At 32.0% G+C, this 17,100-nt stretch overlaps 2 protein-coding genes across 7 annotated transcripts in view; one reads left to right on the top strand and one right to left on the bottom strand.

The window, feature by feature from the left end:
• LOC118200989 (uncharacterized) overlaps positions 1–13,050 on the top strand; it is a 157,078-nt gene extending 144,028 nt beyond the window's left edge. For 4 of the 5 annotated variants that reach the window (XM_085812844.1, XM_085812845.1, XM_085812843.1 and 1 more), the window contains 2 exons: positions 6,486–6,573; positions 11,509–13,050. In XM_085812844.1, coding sequence (XP_085668970.1) covers positions 6,486–6,573; positions 11,509–11,719 — 299 coding nt within the window. In that variant the 3' untranslated portion in view covers positions 11,720–13,050. The other variant, XM_085812846.1, reaches the window with a different exon arrangement.
• LOC118200988 (uncharacterized) overlaps positions 12,555–17,100 on the bottom strand; it is a 34,936-nt gene continuing 30,390 nt past the window's right edge. For both annotated transcript variants that reach the window (XM_085812850.1, XM_085812848.1), the window contains exon 5: positions 12,555–16,829. The gene's annotated coding sequence lies outside the window, so the exon portion shown is untranslated. The remainder of the gene's footprint in view (positions 16,830–17,100) is intronic.

Here is a 17,100-nt window from a genome sequence, read left to right as displayed (position 1 = left end):
ACAACGAACTATTAAATTTGGATTACAAAAGGAAATTTTAAATTTTACTTACAAAAGGAATTACAGCAAACAATACATCATATGAAGCCATCAAAATCTGATTCTTCACTTTCTGAATTAAAAAGATTTAGTAAATCCTGATCTAAGTCCAAGTCTTCCAGTTCGTCACATTCATCCTCTTGGTTTACAGTCTCTTTATCTAAAGATATAAATTCAGCTTCTTTGAATCCTGCTATTATTGACGATGTTTTTACCGATTTCCACACATTTCCTACCCGCTTTGCAACTTCTTCATAAGATGGTCTACGCATTTTGCCGCTTTTGGTATATGTATGCAGTCCTTCACTCATCCAATACTTCCACCACTTTCGGACTTCAGCTTTGAAAGATTTATTACCTGACAAATCTAATGGTTGTAAGATTTTTGTCAAACCACCAGGAATTATTGCTACGGTCATAGACAGTTTTTGACATCTGGTTTTCACTGACTCAAGTAAATGCGCGCGCATGGAATCCATTATCAATAACCCTTTTGTGTGGAAAAAAGATCCCTTATGATACTGCCAAACTTTTTGTAGCCACTCATGCATGATTGTTTCGCACATCCAGCCGTTCTCGTTTGCACATATAATTACGTCATTAGGAAAATCTCCCTTCGGAATAGTTTTCCGTTTAAAAATGATCATTGGCTTTAGCTTGTCACCGTTTGCGGCACAAGCTAATACACATGTAAATGACGTTCTTTCATGCCCTGTCGTAAGCACAGATACAGTTTTTGCACCAGTTTCATCAACAGTTCTGTTTGCAGGAGAGTCGAAAGCTAACGGCATTTCATCCATATTTATTATCTGTGACCAAAGAAGTTTTCTTTTCTCAATAATATCTGTCACATATTTTAGAAAAGATGCCTTTTTATCCCTCCAGTCCATTGGTAATTGTTGCCCGACTGTTGTTTTAGTACGCACAGAAATATTTTTTCTTTTCATAAATGTGCTACACCAGCAAGGCCCTCCTTTGAAATCATTTATGTTCATTTGCTTTGCTGTAAATTTTGCTTGTAAACGAATTTTTACAGTCGAAATTGCCATTCCTTTTTTTCGTTGCTCCTTTATCCAGTTTGCAAGGTCGTCCTCTAGATTTGGCCACCTTACAGTACCACTTCTTTTGGCTCATTTCTGTTGTGGTATATTTTTAAGTTCTTCTTTTTCAGTTCTCCAACATCGAATACATCTCTCGTCCACTTCAAACTCTCGAGCTGCTGCTCTATTTCCAATTTGTTCAGCACGTGAAATTACATTAAGCTTAAAACCAGCAGTATAGCTTCTGTGCCGTTTAGGTGCCATTTTAAAAAATTTTCCCCTCTTAAAAACTATCCAACAAGTACTTGTACTTAAAGTTAAAAACTGTCCAACAAGTTTAGGAAAACTTTTCTTTTCTTTTTTTTTTTTTTTCGTACTTATATGGTAAGGAAAATATAAAATTTTAAAATCTTTTCTGACAATTACGTAAAGTGCCAACAATTGGACCATAAATTTAATTTATACAAATTTTTCCCGAAGTTGGGCTTAGCAGAACAAATTGCCCATCACCATAAGACAGAACATCCTGTTAGCATGCCAGCCCAAGAGAATGGTTCGATGATTAAGGCGATTCAGTGACTCTTCCTTCAGTTGTTTCACCACAAGTGTGGTAGATTTTGTTAGCATAAGAAGGTGCATCTAAGGGCTGTTTAAATAAAAAGGTTGTTTAAACTTTTCCAAGACTTTGTAGTTATTTTAGACATAACGATAATTCACTTCATGTCTATAATGGCTTTTGGATTCATTAGCTGCTCCAAATCAAGTAAAACCTCATTCTGTTAGCTGGGCTTATGTTCTGAATTTGGGTAATACAAACTGAAAGTGTTTGGGAGCCACTGCATTAACCCATTGAAGGGCAGTATATAAAACAATTAAAATTGTGGTAAAATTTTGCATGAATTGTAACTTATGGACCCTTAGAATACAAAATTGAGACTTAAAAAAATCTAGAGCAAAATCCTGAATTTTGAGAGCCGGTATACGAGGGCTATCCAGAAAGTAGATTACGTTTTGGAATAAAAAAATAAACAAAGTATAGGAAACAAATTTTATTATATACAGATGAAAGCCACACTCAAATACTACTTTTCTACATAGTCACCATACAAATTAAGGCATTTATCGTAGCGATGTACGAGCTTGGAAATTCCTTCGTCGAAAAATTTGGCCGCCTGCGCCTTCAACCACTTCGTTACCTCTTCTTGCAGCTGTGCGTCGTCATCAAAACGCTGCATAGCCAGCCACTTCTTCATTGCTGGGAATAGGTGGAAGTCGCTCGGTGCCAGGTCGGGACTGTACGGCGGATGAGGAAACAACTCCCACTTAAAAGATTCAAGAACTTTACGAGTGACATTTGCCGTGTGGGGCCAGGCGTTGTCGTGAATCAACAAGATCTTAGAGCTCAACATTCCTCTGCGCTTGTTTTGAATTGCTCTTCTGAGTTTTTGGAGAGTTTGGCAATACCTTTGAGAGTTTATTGTAGTGCCTCTTTCCAGGAAGTCCACCAAAATTACACCTTTTCTGTCCCAAAAAACAGTCACCATCATCTTCCTTGCCGACATTGTTTGCATGCATTTCTTGGGTTTTTGGGGAGAACTTGTGTGCCCCCACTGCATTGATTGCAATTTCGTTTCACAGTTCACATGTTTCACCCATGTTTCGTCACCAGTAACGATGGGATCGAGTAAAGAGTCACCATTCTTATGGTAAGCGTCCAAAAAGTTCAACGCTGCAGCCATTCGCTGATTTTTGTGGTCCTCTGTCAAGATTTTTGGAATCCATCTTGCACAAAACTTGTGGTAACCAAGCTTTTCGCTGATGATTTCGTGCAACAAACTTCGCGAAATTTGTGGAAAACTCAAAGAAAGTTCCGTTATTGTGAAATTTCGATTTTCACGGACTTTAGCATCGACTTTTTCGAGAAGTTCGGCGGTCACTATGCTGGGTCTCCCACTTCGATCTTCGTCGTGAACATTGGTTCGGCCATTTTGAAATCTTATGACCCACTGACGCACTCCACCTTCAGTGATAATGTTGTCCCCATACACTTCACGAAGCTGCCGATAGATTTCTATCGGTTTACAGTTTTTTGCAGTCAGAAACCTTATTACTGAGCGCACCTCGCAGCTCGCGGGATTTTCAATTAACGCAGACATTTCAAACCGTCACAGTATCTGAACGGAGCACAGCACGAACCTCTCACTAGCACGGCTAGATGCAGACTGAGCTGCGCAACGCTCTGACCCCAAGATGGCCGCGCTAGCCCCGCCCCTAGCGGACACAGACGGAAACGTAATCTACTTCCTGGATGGCCCTCGTATATTTTATACCAGTGCCTCTAAGATATTTTTTTCCAGGTTACTTCGAATTGTTAATTTTTGTTTTTAAAATTAATTTTGCGTACTTTTGATGTTTGTCTATAGAGATGGGTGCTTGAATGCAGATATGCAAGTCTGAAGACAAAAACTTTTAATTTCGTAGAAATTTAAAATTCTGGCACTTCAATGACCCAGCTAAACATACTTATGTAAAATATAGGCAAAAAGCTTTTAAAGTTTATCTAAGTTCAATATGATTATTTTATGAAAAAATTTAGCAAATATATATCACTGCATGTGTAAACTGTATCATGCTGTAACTGAACTAGTATAAATGTTACAAGGACACGACTCAGCTGAAAAAGTACAAGTACGTTGCTTTTTTTTTTTTTTTTTTTTTTTTTGCAAGTTTGCAAGTACGGTCCTTACAAGTTCTTATAAGTTACTGCTTATAAGTTTATTCTCCGAATACCCACAGCTGTTGATTCCGATTGCGTAATATCACATGTGGAAGGATTATGCTGCATGTATTGCACAATAACGTTTGGGCATGTATTGCACAATAACGTTTGCGGTATTTTGTAGAGATAATTAATTTTGATGTTCAGTCTGAAATTTGTTTATGAACACTTAAAAGAGTTTTACTGTGCTTTCTAAGCAGAATATTTCTCAGTTCCCTTGGTCTATTTTTATATGATGCACATATCGAAATGTCAAAATAATTTATTTAGCTGAGAAGAGAAATCTAAAGAACGGTTACAATCTCCCTACTCCTCTTTTTCCAGTTACTATCCGGAATATTCTGCAATTTCCAAGTATGCGGATTAGTTAAGCTTTTACTGTTAAAGGATGACTGCATAAAGCAATTTCTTGTCATCTGATTTCAGAAATGTGTCTCTTTTTTACTTAAATTACTTTGCTTGGAATATATGTTAAGGGAAAACTGCTATGCAATGAAAATTTCGAAAATGTTCAGAATTTTGATTTAAATTAAATTATTTAAATATTAATATAAGTGGAAAAATAAATTGTATTTATTATTAGGTGTCAAACGAATACAATTAATGTGACTTATTATTATTTATTTTCTATATTTTGAATTGAAATTTCATCATTAAATCTTGTAATATAGTTAAGTTCTGCATAGTTTTTTTTTTTCCCTCTCATTGTAAACTAATTCTGTAAATTGAACTTTCATTTAAAATAAAAAATAAAAAAAAAAAAAAAAAAAAAAGGGTAATTGTTTTCCACGTTTGAAGTAATTCTCATTCTCTTAATAAATATTGCATTGCTCATATTTTAAATTACAAGTCTAATTTTTCTTTTAAGGTTATGTAGTTGTGTGTAATGTAATTAGACAGGTGCTTATTTTTTCCTTAAAATGTGCTTGAAAAGTGCTTATAGATGCTTATTTTTTTAAATAAAATGTGGCTACGAACCCTGTTTTATGCTTTAATATATAAAAAAGAGCATGCTTCATGCTATGATACCAAAAATCCCCCCCCACAAATACACACTTTCTATTATCAAGCTCTTTTTAATTTTTTATAAATATAGGCTATAATATGTCATTTTGTTCAGAAAGAAATGCTGTTAAATGATTTTATTTGATGCACCTCAAAGCTATTATTTCAATTTCAGCCTCTTTGACATCTTTTCAGCTTTTAGATCAATTTTGGTTTGCATCTTAAACTGGCCTTGGAAATATTTTCCCTCCTTTCACCAACCGAAAATTTATTTTAAAAACCACCTATTTTTATCCTAACCAACTCAGGGGAAGATTTCTCTTTCCCTAGTCTCTCATCTAAAATTTACAAAGACGATACCCTAAAGAATAAAAGCATGGCTTTCAAATCAGCAGTTTTTCCGTTCCTGCAGGAGATGGACCTAAAGTGCATTTCTTTTTTTCGTATTTTTAAATTAACTTTCCCTTTGTGTGATGTTATCACAGCCCCTTTGTGAAGATGGTGGGACCCTTAAATGCCAAATTAGTTGTCAATCACCTCATTTCATTTTCCCTGCACTCTAAGATTTTGGAAAATGTGAAGCAATGGCTATCTTTTGGGGCTAACATGCCACATTTAACTCCTACAATTGTGTAAGGTTTTGACGCCAGACGACTATTTTGAAATAGAGAGTCTTTCTCCTGGGAAAGGGCGAAGTGCTGAAATTAAAATTTTAGCTAAACAGAGACGATTGAGAAATTTGAGTGGAATAAACAAGGAATGAAAAGAAACTAATATACTTGTATTCAGTCCTAACACAGTAAGTAAACTCCCCATCCCTCTATGAACATAATACTGAATTCCTAAATAACTTTTAAGTAAAAAGTATTACATCATAAACTATTATAATATAAAGAAATTCTGTCATCTCACAGAGTAGAAAAGAAGTTTGGCGCTGCCATATATTGGCGTGGTACCTCAGTTTGGGCACCGATATATGTTATATACTGATCTTTAAATCATATAAATAATCTTCTTTTAATATCATTTCTGACTTAAATTCAGTAAATATATAAAATTTAGTATGTGTATGTCATTTGCAGATTTGTAGATTTTGAATTTTTTTGTTTTCCTCCAATAGAGCAAGTTATATTATTTCACAACTGCAAAATATTGAGCATTCATAGGGTAGTGCTGCCATTTAGAATCAAAAGGAAATACTAGAAACTTACAATTACAGCTTTTGGTGTAGAAAAATTAGCATTTTTTTTTTTTTAGGAGGTTAAAAAATTGACAAACATCCTAGTATATTTTATATACCTATGCCCCTTAAAGAGTTAAGAAATAAAAAGCTCACCATTTCATTGAGATTATAAAATCTTAAAATTGTTTAACTTATGGGACTGAAAGCATTGAATGACAGTTTTTTTTTTTCCTTCTTATATTATCAAATTAATAGTAATTTCATCGTGTAACAGATTTTTTTTTTAAACTAAATATTTTATCCCCTTTGTTATTACATAAATAACATAGCACATGCATAATAATGGACATTCATGTTAACATAGACCTCTTTTTGTTTAACTATTTTTTTTTAAATTCTTAATTTAAATTTTGTATTAATTATATGTTTCATTTTTTAGAAACCACCAAAAAGGATGTAGTTATACAGCAGATGGCCACTTCATCAGCTTGCCACAAAGCATTTGAACAATGTGTAGAAAGGCCATGGTATCTATAAATAATTTTTTCTCCATTAATTCCAATTTAATGATTTTTTTCTGATTGCCCTCCGTAAGTTAAGCAAAAAATATCAATTTAACAGAAATGTTATTCAAATTAAAAAAATTATCAAAAAGGTTCTTATTAGTTTTTTAAGCAATTTTTCCATGGCAATTATGCCAACTGAGTTGTTATTTTAAAACTACTTATGACTGTGTTTACATTCAATTGATATGGGAAATATGATTATTTAAAATAAAATATTGAAAACTGTTAGCTGGTCAAATATTAAATGATTTACTTGTGCAATTTCAAACTGCAATATTAAAACTCGAATGTTTTTGTGAGGAGATGAGTTTTTGGACAGAGCAAATTAATGTCCAGTGCCATTAGTAAATGATTTTAAAAAATGGATTTTTATTACTAAAACAAACAGATGCACTCTACTCGCTATTGTGAACACCAATAACTGCAATTCTTTGATAATATTTGTAAATAAACTCTGAACCAAATATAAATAGAAGCTGTATAGAGTTTTGTTTTCTGTGGTAATATAAACTAGCATCAAACTCCTAACAGCCGGAGAGCAAATTATTGCTTTGTCTGAAATGAACTATAGAGTCCTGGAAATGTCTTAAAACAACCTTTTTATTAAATCAGAACTTAATATAAATGTACAACTCGTGCTTGACAAGCTTTACCACCACCACGTGTGGCGAAGTAACATAAAGTAACAGTGAAATTTTAATTAAAAATAAGTCTAGGAGCCAAAGACTACAAAATCTATTTAACTAAATATTGGCAGCTATTAAGCAATGCCGAAGAATTACAATCTTATTAGAGCTAACAGAACTTAGTTATGTGGCCTTGAGGGGTCTTGCTTTGTCTTACAACCCGAAAACCTCAGCTTAAATACTTTTAAACTCAGTGTGCATTCTGGTAGGAAAATTAAAAGTGACAGTATATATCTAAATCATAAAAATGGTTAAATAAACATAATAGAATGTTATAATGTTCCCCCACGGGAATTGAAGTAATCACAACGAAGGTCTTAACAATCTTGGTAAGATTTTTAAATTCTTAACCTAAACAGGAGCCAACTTTTTACGAGTAAGAAAATTTTAGCTCTAAACTAAAACTAATTTTGCAGAAGATTAAAGTCATGGAAGATTTCTTAAGGCGTGCTAGTAGTTTAACCATGAAAACTTCTCTCCTTCCAGGCATATGGAGGGAAAAACATTTTAGCAACCAAAGCTTGCACATTTCATAAAGTTCACACTGTATTTCAACTCACTCACATACACTCTCTATAGTTTTATTTCACACACCCCAGCTCTCCAGCAATGTACTGAATGTAAGAACATGTATCATTGTACATATGTTCCAACTCTAATAACCTGACTGAAATCCACATGTTAATAACTTAGACACATTATGCTTCACAAACATCTTAAATTTAAAAACTGTTCCTAATGTGCTAAGCAAAACTTTAATATTGCCTGAAGAGCCTAACTTTTAATTACTGGCATTTGACTACTATCTTTTATTTTAATTCATTATCCTTTGCTAGCTTGAACTTGGTATCCCATACACACATTGTCGATTCAACTTGTATTAGTTTCCAAGAGATTACTTTTGCATATAACATGTAATTAACAGAAAACTTTTATGTGTACAGCATTAATTTAGCAAACATACTTCATAAGACAATTCATTTATATTGAAAAGATTATTCACTTTGCACTTTTCATCAAAATGCACAGAAGTTGCTTAGAATTTATTCGACAAATAAGTCAAACTTTTCTCAAAACAGTCTCATGGACTAAAATCAAAATCTCATTTTCATACTAAAAATGAAATCATTGAAATAATACACAATTAAATTAAAAGCTTCTTGCTATACGTAATTCTAAAATGTCCTTGCTTGAGGCAAAAACGTAAATAGCAATTGTTGTACTTTAGACAAACTAAAAATTGAATACTTAAAAAATAAATTTCATTTATCTTTTGCTTTGGTGGTAATTATTAATCAGTTTCTCCATGAATTGACTCCAGAAAGGATATGTAATGGACTGGTGAATACTTATTTTCCGATGGAGGGGGCCTTTGCTTACCTTCCACATGCGCTGGTGTTGGGAAATCAGTCTCCCATGTGCATGTTCCATTTCTGACCAACTGGGAAATTCTGTAGATGTTGCTTTGTGGCTTCTGGCCTTGGTTTAGAAACCTCCTTTGGCATTCTTGAGCCATCATTGCCTGGGCTTGTTGTTGACAGGTGTATGGAACCTCTGTATGGCTCTTTTGGAACTTTTCATTGCAGCAGCTCATTGTTCACTGGGCATTTCACACATGAACTTCAGGTGGGATTACCATGCTTTTCTCATCACTGCAAATGCCTTTTAGCTACTGGCTCCTCATGCCTTGGCTTTTCACTTGCCGTTGCTGATTACTCAGTTGCTCTCTGGAAACTCCCTGAATCTCTCCCTGTAAAGGGGCAATCATATCTAGTTGACGCGAGTGGCTAGGCGAGGCATTTCCGAAAAACGAGATTCTAGTAGGACTGGTTTAAACGGGAGGTTTCCGAGATATGTTTCGTCTAGCCGAGGAAGGGGTGTTCCGGCTATGAGGAACATTTTGAAACTTTTCCCAAAATGTTTTATTCGCAGCTGTGTACCACATAGAGATCAACCAATTGGACGAAAATTCTGCTTCTGAAGGAACACGGGTAATTTTCAATATGGCGATGGCTGCATTTGTGAGATCCTAAACAATGGAAATAGAAGCCGATTTAATTGAAAAAATACGGAAAATGCAGTGTATACAGTGGTGGCCAAAATTGTGGACACTTTTGGAAATTTTTATGTTTTTGAACTTTGTATGCGTACAGAAAATGTTACGTTTCACAAAATGCGAACTTGTATAGATCATTTTAAAGAGAATTTATGACTGAATTCAATACAAAACACAAAATTCAATTATTTGCAATACAAACAAAAAAAAAAAAAAAAAAAAGGTAAAAAGTTTACAATTTGGGTGCCTCTTGTATTTTGGCGATTCTTTTTTGACACCAAAATCGATGCCAGGAAGACACAATTTCAAGATGGCTGCTACACAAAACCAAAATAAGAAGCCAAAGAATTGCATAAGCTCTGTGTCCATGTACACATCGATCTGTTTTCACTTAAAAAAAATCCCAGAATTGCACAAACTAGGCATTGCGCACAGCTTTAAATTTCACCAGGTACACATCAATCTATTTTTATTTTAAAAAAAATCAGGAGGCTAAAGTTCAACTATCATGGTAACCAGAAATGAGATTTCATCGCCAAAATTTTACCAAAAAAATTGTCGCTAATCGAAGGGGCACCCAATTCTACACTAGAGCCAAAAAAGGTTATACTGTCAAAAGTCGATAATCCGGACTCGTTGGGACTTTGGCGATTCCTGATTATCCATTTTTCTGGATTATATATCATCAGTTTAAATCTGGTAAGATGGTATGCAGAAATTATAAAATTAAAAATATGAAACCATAATTTTCATAGAAAATGTTGAAGTTTTATGATCTTGCATGCAGTATTTATTTTCTATATATTTTGAAATTTTCTATAAACATGCCAAAGTTGAACCAGTTTGCCGATTTGTTACCCGGTTTATATCGTAATATGTGCTCTTAGTAAGCATTTGAATTTATTACATAAAAAACGACTTATTCTCTTTCTGGAATATAAATGTTTTCATTTTGTCACTAAATTTGGGGATTTTTATTTTTGGAATTACATGACAGTTTTTTAACAACCATAATAACATTATTGTGCAATGTCTTTACATTAGTGATAGCATATTAAAATTAGATTTTTTTAGAAAAGCAATATTAAAATAAAACATTTTAATTTCCATTTGTCATCATTTAAAATGCCTTTAATTTTGTCAAGTATTGAATATGTAGATTGTGAAATTTAAGCAAGATAGTAAATAATATAAAGCTGAGTATTTTAATTACTTTTTAGCATTACAAAAAAGTTGCTGCAGATATTTTTAAATTTTGTTGTGATTTGTCTAATTTTCCACTTTTAAGAAAACTCCCCCCCCCCCATATAATTGTTTTAAAAATATTCAAATATGTGTAAGTTTTCTCTGTAATGTTAACTTTTTCTGGATATTTTAAAAAAATCTTCAGTTTTTACTCATACGAAGTTGGCAAGTATGTAAAATAATCTAACCAAATTGTGAATTTTACCCCCATTTAAATGTGTAGTAAAGTTAGTTTTTTTTTTTTTTTTTTTTTTTTTTTTCCCCCTTTTAATTTGGCACCAAGTGGTGTAAACATTGACTTGGAAATATAACCCTATGTTGGTAACCCTAATACTTATAATTTGGGAAGCTTCATGAGAAGAATGACTATTTTATTAAATTCTAGAGTAAATACAAAAAATAAAGACAATTACTAAATAGATTTTATTGGATTGATTTCAGAGTTCACAGGTGGCATAAAATAGCCAATTTCATTTAGCATTGCCAAAAATATTTGCATCCCTTCATATAGTCACTACCACATTAATCTGATGAGACAGAAGTCTAGATGGTGGTAGCCAGTGCTGCCCTGATAGTTATTTTGCTATTTTATGTCATCACATATCAAGATTAATGCTGTATTTGTTGTTAACTTGCAGATGTTAGTACGTGGCAGCTGCATTTACCTGAGTCATCTATCTACCAAAGCAACTGAAAATCTAGTAGAGATAATTTCTAGATTGATATTCATTCTTCTCATTACTTGCAACAATTTCATTGCACATTCATGTCATGATACAAAGAAGTACCACTTTTTGTCACTCTGATGTGCAATTTGCCATTGATGCCCTGTGAACAGAAAAGTATCTTTTTGTATTTTATATATTTAAGTGACCTTTCTCTCTCTTTTTATTTATTTATTTTTTCCAGTTATGCAGTTGAAGACGAAATTTTCTATTCTGTTCCATGTGTGGTTTGTGAAGTCCCTATTAAAATATCTTCAACCTTTAATGAAAACATGGTAAAGCATTTAGAAAAAGTGCATCAGCAACAAATGTGCCCAATATGTGGTCGATTGTATAGCATGAGCCTTCCTCAGAAATACTTTCTGTATCATGTTGATGACCATTTTGCTAACTAGGAGTTTTTTCCTTGCATATTTTGTTACGTTATTCGTGGATGTTTTCGTACTGCTTCAGACAGTTGTAATAAAAATTAACAGTGATACTACTTGTTTTTCTGTCTGTTACTGATTTAAAAAATATCAAAAGGACTCTGTTATTGTATTTAAATGTATTTGGATATGTATATATACATATATATGTATAATATATGTGTGTATATGTGCTTGCGTGTATATATATATATATTATCAAGAGTTAATTGGAATATGTTACAGCATTTTAACCCTCCGAGCATTACGAGTTTAGCCCTGAAATTTCAAAGTTCCTCAAAATGTCATGAATAAGTGGTATTTTTGTGATTTTAGTTAAAAAATGAATCTCTCATTTTGTACCTTGATTCCCTTTTCTTCCAATATACATCCAAACCGAAATCAAATGCATTAAAAGCTAGCAGAAATTTTCATTTGTAATAAATATAGAAGGCAGTCTTCTATATGGAATTTTCCAGCCGTAACGCTGAGAGGGTTAAAGTCAGATATCACCTAATAAACTTTGTCAAATAAAAATATAACAATATTAAATGTTCACAAATACAAATTCTGTATGCTTTGAAGTGTTGAAACCAGAAATGATTTTAATTTAAAAAAAAAAAAAGAGAGAGAGAGAGAGAGAAAGGGGGAAAAAAAAAAGGAAGGAAAAAAAAGTTAAGTGTCTAAAGGAAATAGCGAAGTTGGCTAATTACGCTAAAAAAACTGTGCAGTGTGTACTTTATACACAGAAAAGACCTGTTCAAATCAAATTGAACTAAAACATTGTAGACATGATTCATTTTTCAAAAATATCTTATTTCAATTTTTTTTTTTTTTTTTTTTTTTTCTATATTTAATTATCTTGCCGAAAATTTTTAACATACATATAAAGGTTTTAAACAAAAGTTTTTAATAGATATTTGAGATAATATGAGCTATATAATTCCTTGCTCAAAAAAATTTTGTATCAAATATATGCCTACTGGTATCTGTAGTGTGTTAATATTTAATATAAGCTTATTCTTTGAAATAATTTTTGTAGTTTTACATTTGACATTGTGTCTTTTTATAGACTGGTGTGTTGTCTTTTAAATGCAATTGTTATTAAAATTTTTAATAAGGTTTTTCTTTTGTAAGAGCTTTTACCTGTAAAATGGTATTGGTATTGATCTTTTCTGACGTCATTATTCAGTCACATTCCATTTTTTCAGTTAGTTCATCTTTGTAATAATGATTTAAAATTTTTGTTTGGAATGGTCATTAGCAGCTTAACTTGTAGTTTTACTTTTATGTACGATCAATAAAAATTTTTTTTAGTATATGCTTTTGTATTTGTGCCTATAATTATAAAATTCGTCAAAAAGGAATTTTTTAATCAAATGCTTAATAATTATATATTGTATGCTGATTTTTTATAAAGATGCTTATAGCCACAAGCTTCTTGAGAAAGTGGTTTTTAGTAATTTGTCTGTTTCTATACAGATGACTTCAGAAAATTGTAAGCATTTTAAATAGTTTTAACTCATAAAGTTATTGTTAACAGTTATGACTTATTCATTTAAAAATTGTTAACCAATGATTGTGTATATCTTCATTCTGACTGCACAGTGATCTGAAAATAAGATTAAAGAAAGTGCAGACATGTAGACCGAGAAAAAGAGACTTTCTTATTCTGTTTTCCATAAACAATTTTCTGAAGTTTCTGTAATGTACTTACGATTTCTTCTAACAATTTTGTTGACTAGTTCTCATGTTATTTATGGTAATATCAAAAATAAAACATTCATTTTGCAGTCATCAGTTTAAATCTGGTAAGATGGCATGCAGAAATTACAAAATTAAAAATATAAAACCGTAATTTATGAAATAAAGAACAATTATGATCTAAAGGGTATCAAAATTTACAAAAAGAGAAAGCTTAATATTTATTTGTTTACTTTATTAAACATTTCTTTCAATGTAAGTTGTTTAAGTTGCTTCGTTTTATGTGATAATACTTTCTCTTTAATTCTATAAACAGACATAATTTCTTGTTCAGTTACAAAGTTCTGCTGTTCAAGTCCTATAATTGCTGTGTCGAGAATACCGACCAAGCTTACTTTTATAAAATTGCTCTAACAGTCTGCAAAAAATAATAAGCCGGATCCAATTCGAAGATTAAGGAACAACATAATCTGCAACATTAACTGAATTAGATAATTTTAGCCTAGCTTATACCGTCCGTTATACATTAAACGCGCATGTGTAACCGTATTATGCGCATGCGCAAACGCATATTCGCAGCCATAAAGGTCTTTTGCATAAACGCCTATGCGCATGTGTCAATGCGACGCATGCACAGAGAGTTTGTAGCTTTGAGGTCCGGATTATGGGTGTCCGAATTAACGACTTTTGACTGTACAGTTATGTAATCACTCATGCAATGCAATAAAATCTCAGTCAATTAGATTAAATAATTTTTTATCATAAATACCATTGTGACTGCACATTCCTTTTTTTTCCCATTTTGCCTGATGATAGCGAACATGCCGCTTTGTTTTATTCATAAGATGTAAATTGCTATCGTACAAAATTTGTGGGAATTTATGTGCACCAGGGTTCCCTGAAAATAATACCTAATCTAAAAAAAGTCTTAGCATAACTTTCCAGAGTACTTCTAAATTAAGCCATAGTTAAGATCACCAGCCAGATGGGCATCTTATTGCGAAATGACCAAGTGCAGACGAAACACACATGCAGATCTGAAACAGATGTGGTTGTGGCAAATTAGGATCTTCAGTATGTTGTATTAGCACTTGATTTAGTTATAAATTTAGAAGATACGATGCTCAGATAAAATGAGTGCAAAAAGGAAGGTTCCTGGGTTAAAAATCATACAGCTTTTCCCAAAGAGAAGGAGTTGGATCTATGAATAGTCCAAAAATGGCAGTTACAGTACAATAACCTTATTCAACAGATCGACGAAGGAAATGCAAAGAAATGTGTATCAAATCGGCAACCATTATTTCCTGAATTGGATCATATCACTTATGAACAGATTGCCAGTAGAAGAGTTTGGTTGTTCACAATGCTGATATTCAAGCATTTGACCTTGTAATGGGTCTACATATATATCGCTAGATGAATTCAAGCATCACAACACTGGGTAGATTTCTTCTTTCAGTGATATAAACTGTCTCTAAGAAGATTGACAACACTATTCAAATTGAAAGATACTGAAGTGATTAAATTTGCATTTGCATTCAAGTGCTTCATTGATGGCATTAACGTCGGTAAGTACCAACTTTCAAACATGATTACTCTGGATGAAACTGCAGTATTCATGGGTCAAGTGTCTAAAACTCCCATTGATCAGAAAGGAGCTTCTGTGATATACATTACCGCCCCTAATTAAGAAAGTGCACACACTACATGTATTTTGGTATTCACAGAGTGATATGCTAGTTTGGAATTCTGGCAGCACTCACAATGCTAGAACCATGAAGAACTTCATTGCAGAAGGAACTATTAATCAAATAATGATTCCTGAAGGAATGTATGATGAATTTCGAATGGAACACACATGACAAATTTCTGTCTTGTATAAAATAAGTGTTAGGTAAAACTCAACCCATTTCTGTTTTGATCCTATAAAAATGGTGAAAAATCATTTGAAAACTTCAAAGACTATTTATATGGATGCAGGAAAATGAACAGATTGCAGGGTGTTAAGGGGGGATATATTTGTTTTCTAAAATTGACCACTATACTAAGATTCACTATTATATTTTGCACAATTCAAGATATTTAGTCACTTTAATTCTTGCCTATACTCATCAATAAGAGAGTGAAATTTGACTTTTGCTTGGGGTTTCCTGTAACACGGCTACTGAGTTTAGTTTTTAATTGAGAAATTCTTCCAAAAGTAAAAAATATTTATTCATTTACAGAAAAAATGTAAAACCTACTGCCAACTGAATTACTTGAAATGGCTTATAAATTTTTATATTTCCATTTATCTTTGTTAAATAGCCATTTCCTTTCAACTGTAATGCTCAAACTCTTATTTATTTTATGAAATATGTTCTATAAAATTTGTAAATTTGCTCAGTAAAGTAAAAAAGCAAACTAATGGAATCTTATGATAAGAATATTGCGGTTATTTTTAAAACTATCCACTATTCTTTTCTGTTACTTGTAGTTTTTGCTTAATTTGAGTATTATGATAATGAAAATAATTTTATTTCAATGTTCGTGAGAATTTGTGCATTTAATTTACTAATTCATTCTTTTATTGTATTTCTTTTATTATTATTCATTTCATGTAATCTTATTATTAAGTACAGATCAAAATGACAGTCCTCCTGATTTTCTGAAATACATAACTTGTTCGAATATAGTGAACTCCCCATTAATTAGACTGTAGATTAACAGGGCCTTATCACTAGAGAAATTAGGTTTGTTTATTGCAGAACGATGGAAAAATTACTAACGCAGATCATCAGAATAAAATAAAATTTCTATAGATATCCAAGAAGTAGACAAAATTGTGTTGAATAACAGCAGTGTTAGCAGATGATGTCATTATATTCAGAAATTATTTTTATTCACAGTAGACGTAATTTAATTGCACATAAACTGGAATACATATAAATACTTTGAAAATGAATATATGTACTCATTTTCAAATATTCATTTATTTTTATTAATTCAATAATACTTTGAAAATGAATTGTTGAATCACAAAAATAAAATAATTATATAGCTTCAGCTTGTTTCTTTCCGATTGATTTTTAACAAAATTTATATAAACTATAATATTGTTCTTCCCATTTTAAAGTGTGTTCTTGTTTTGAATTCGTATTTAATTTTCATAATCAAAGGAACTTTCTTCCTGACTAAACTGTCTTAAAATGTAGGTAAATTGTTAAAATCATTTGTCTGTTAATTACGGTACGGGTTATTTCTCTTTGCTGATTTGAGTTAACTAGATTAATCATGAACTGAGGTTATTCATAGATAGTCTATATGTATTTCTAAAAATTCCTAATTAAAGCATGCATTTTTTCACTCCATTCAGTCTTCTGAATTTAGAGAATATACTCTCTCTCCACATCACCTAAAGAAAAAGCAAAACATTTTATGAATTTTGAACATTAAAAGAAATTAACATTGCAACAGGTACATACAAATAAATGCTTGTCAAAAACATTGAATGCATATTCATTTTACTTACAAAGCATCTGCTACAGAGAACGAATTTTTAGATTTTAAAAGTGTATGATTCAAACTATTATGATTCAAGAAAGCGGAGAAACTTCACATTGCCAATTAATATAATGTTTATTATTATCCAAATTTATGACTATCGTATATTTAATCGTGGAAAA

Source organism: Stegodyphus dumicola, chromosome 3 (assembly GCF_044657685.1).
Source record: "Stegodyphus dumicola isolate Sdum_Otavi_A_Nest chromosome 3, ASM4465768v1".
Classification (NCBI taxonomy): domain Eukaryota; kingdom Metazoa; phylum Arthropoda; class Arachnida; order Araneae; family Eresidae; genus Stegodyphus; species Stegodyphus dumicola.
This window is presented reverse-complemented; position numbering and strand designations above follow the sequence as displayed.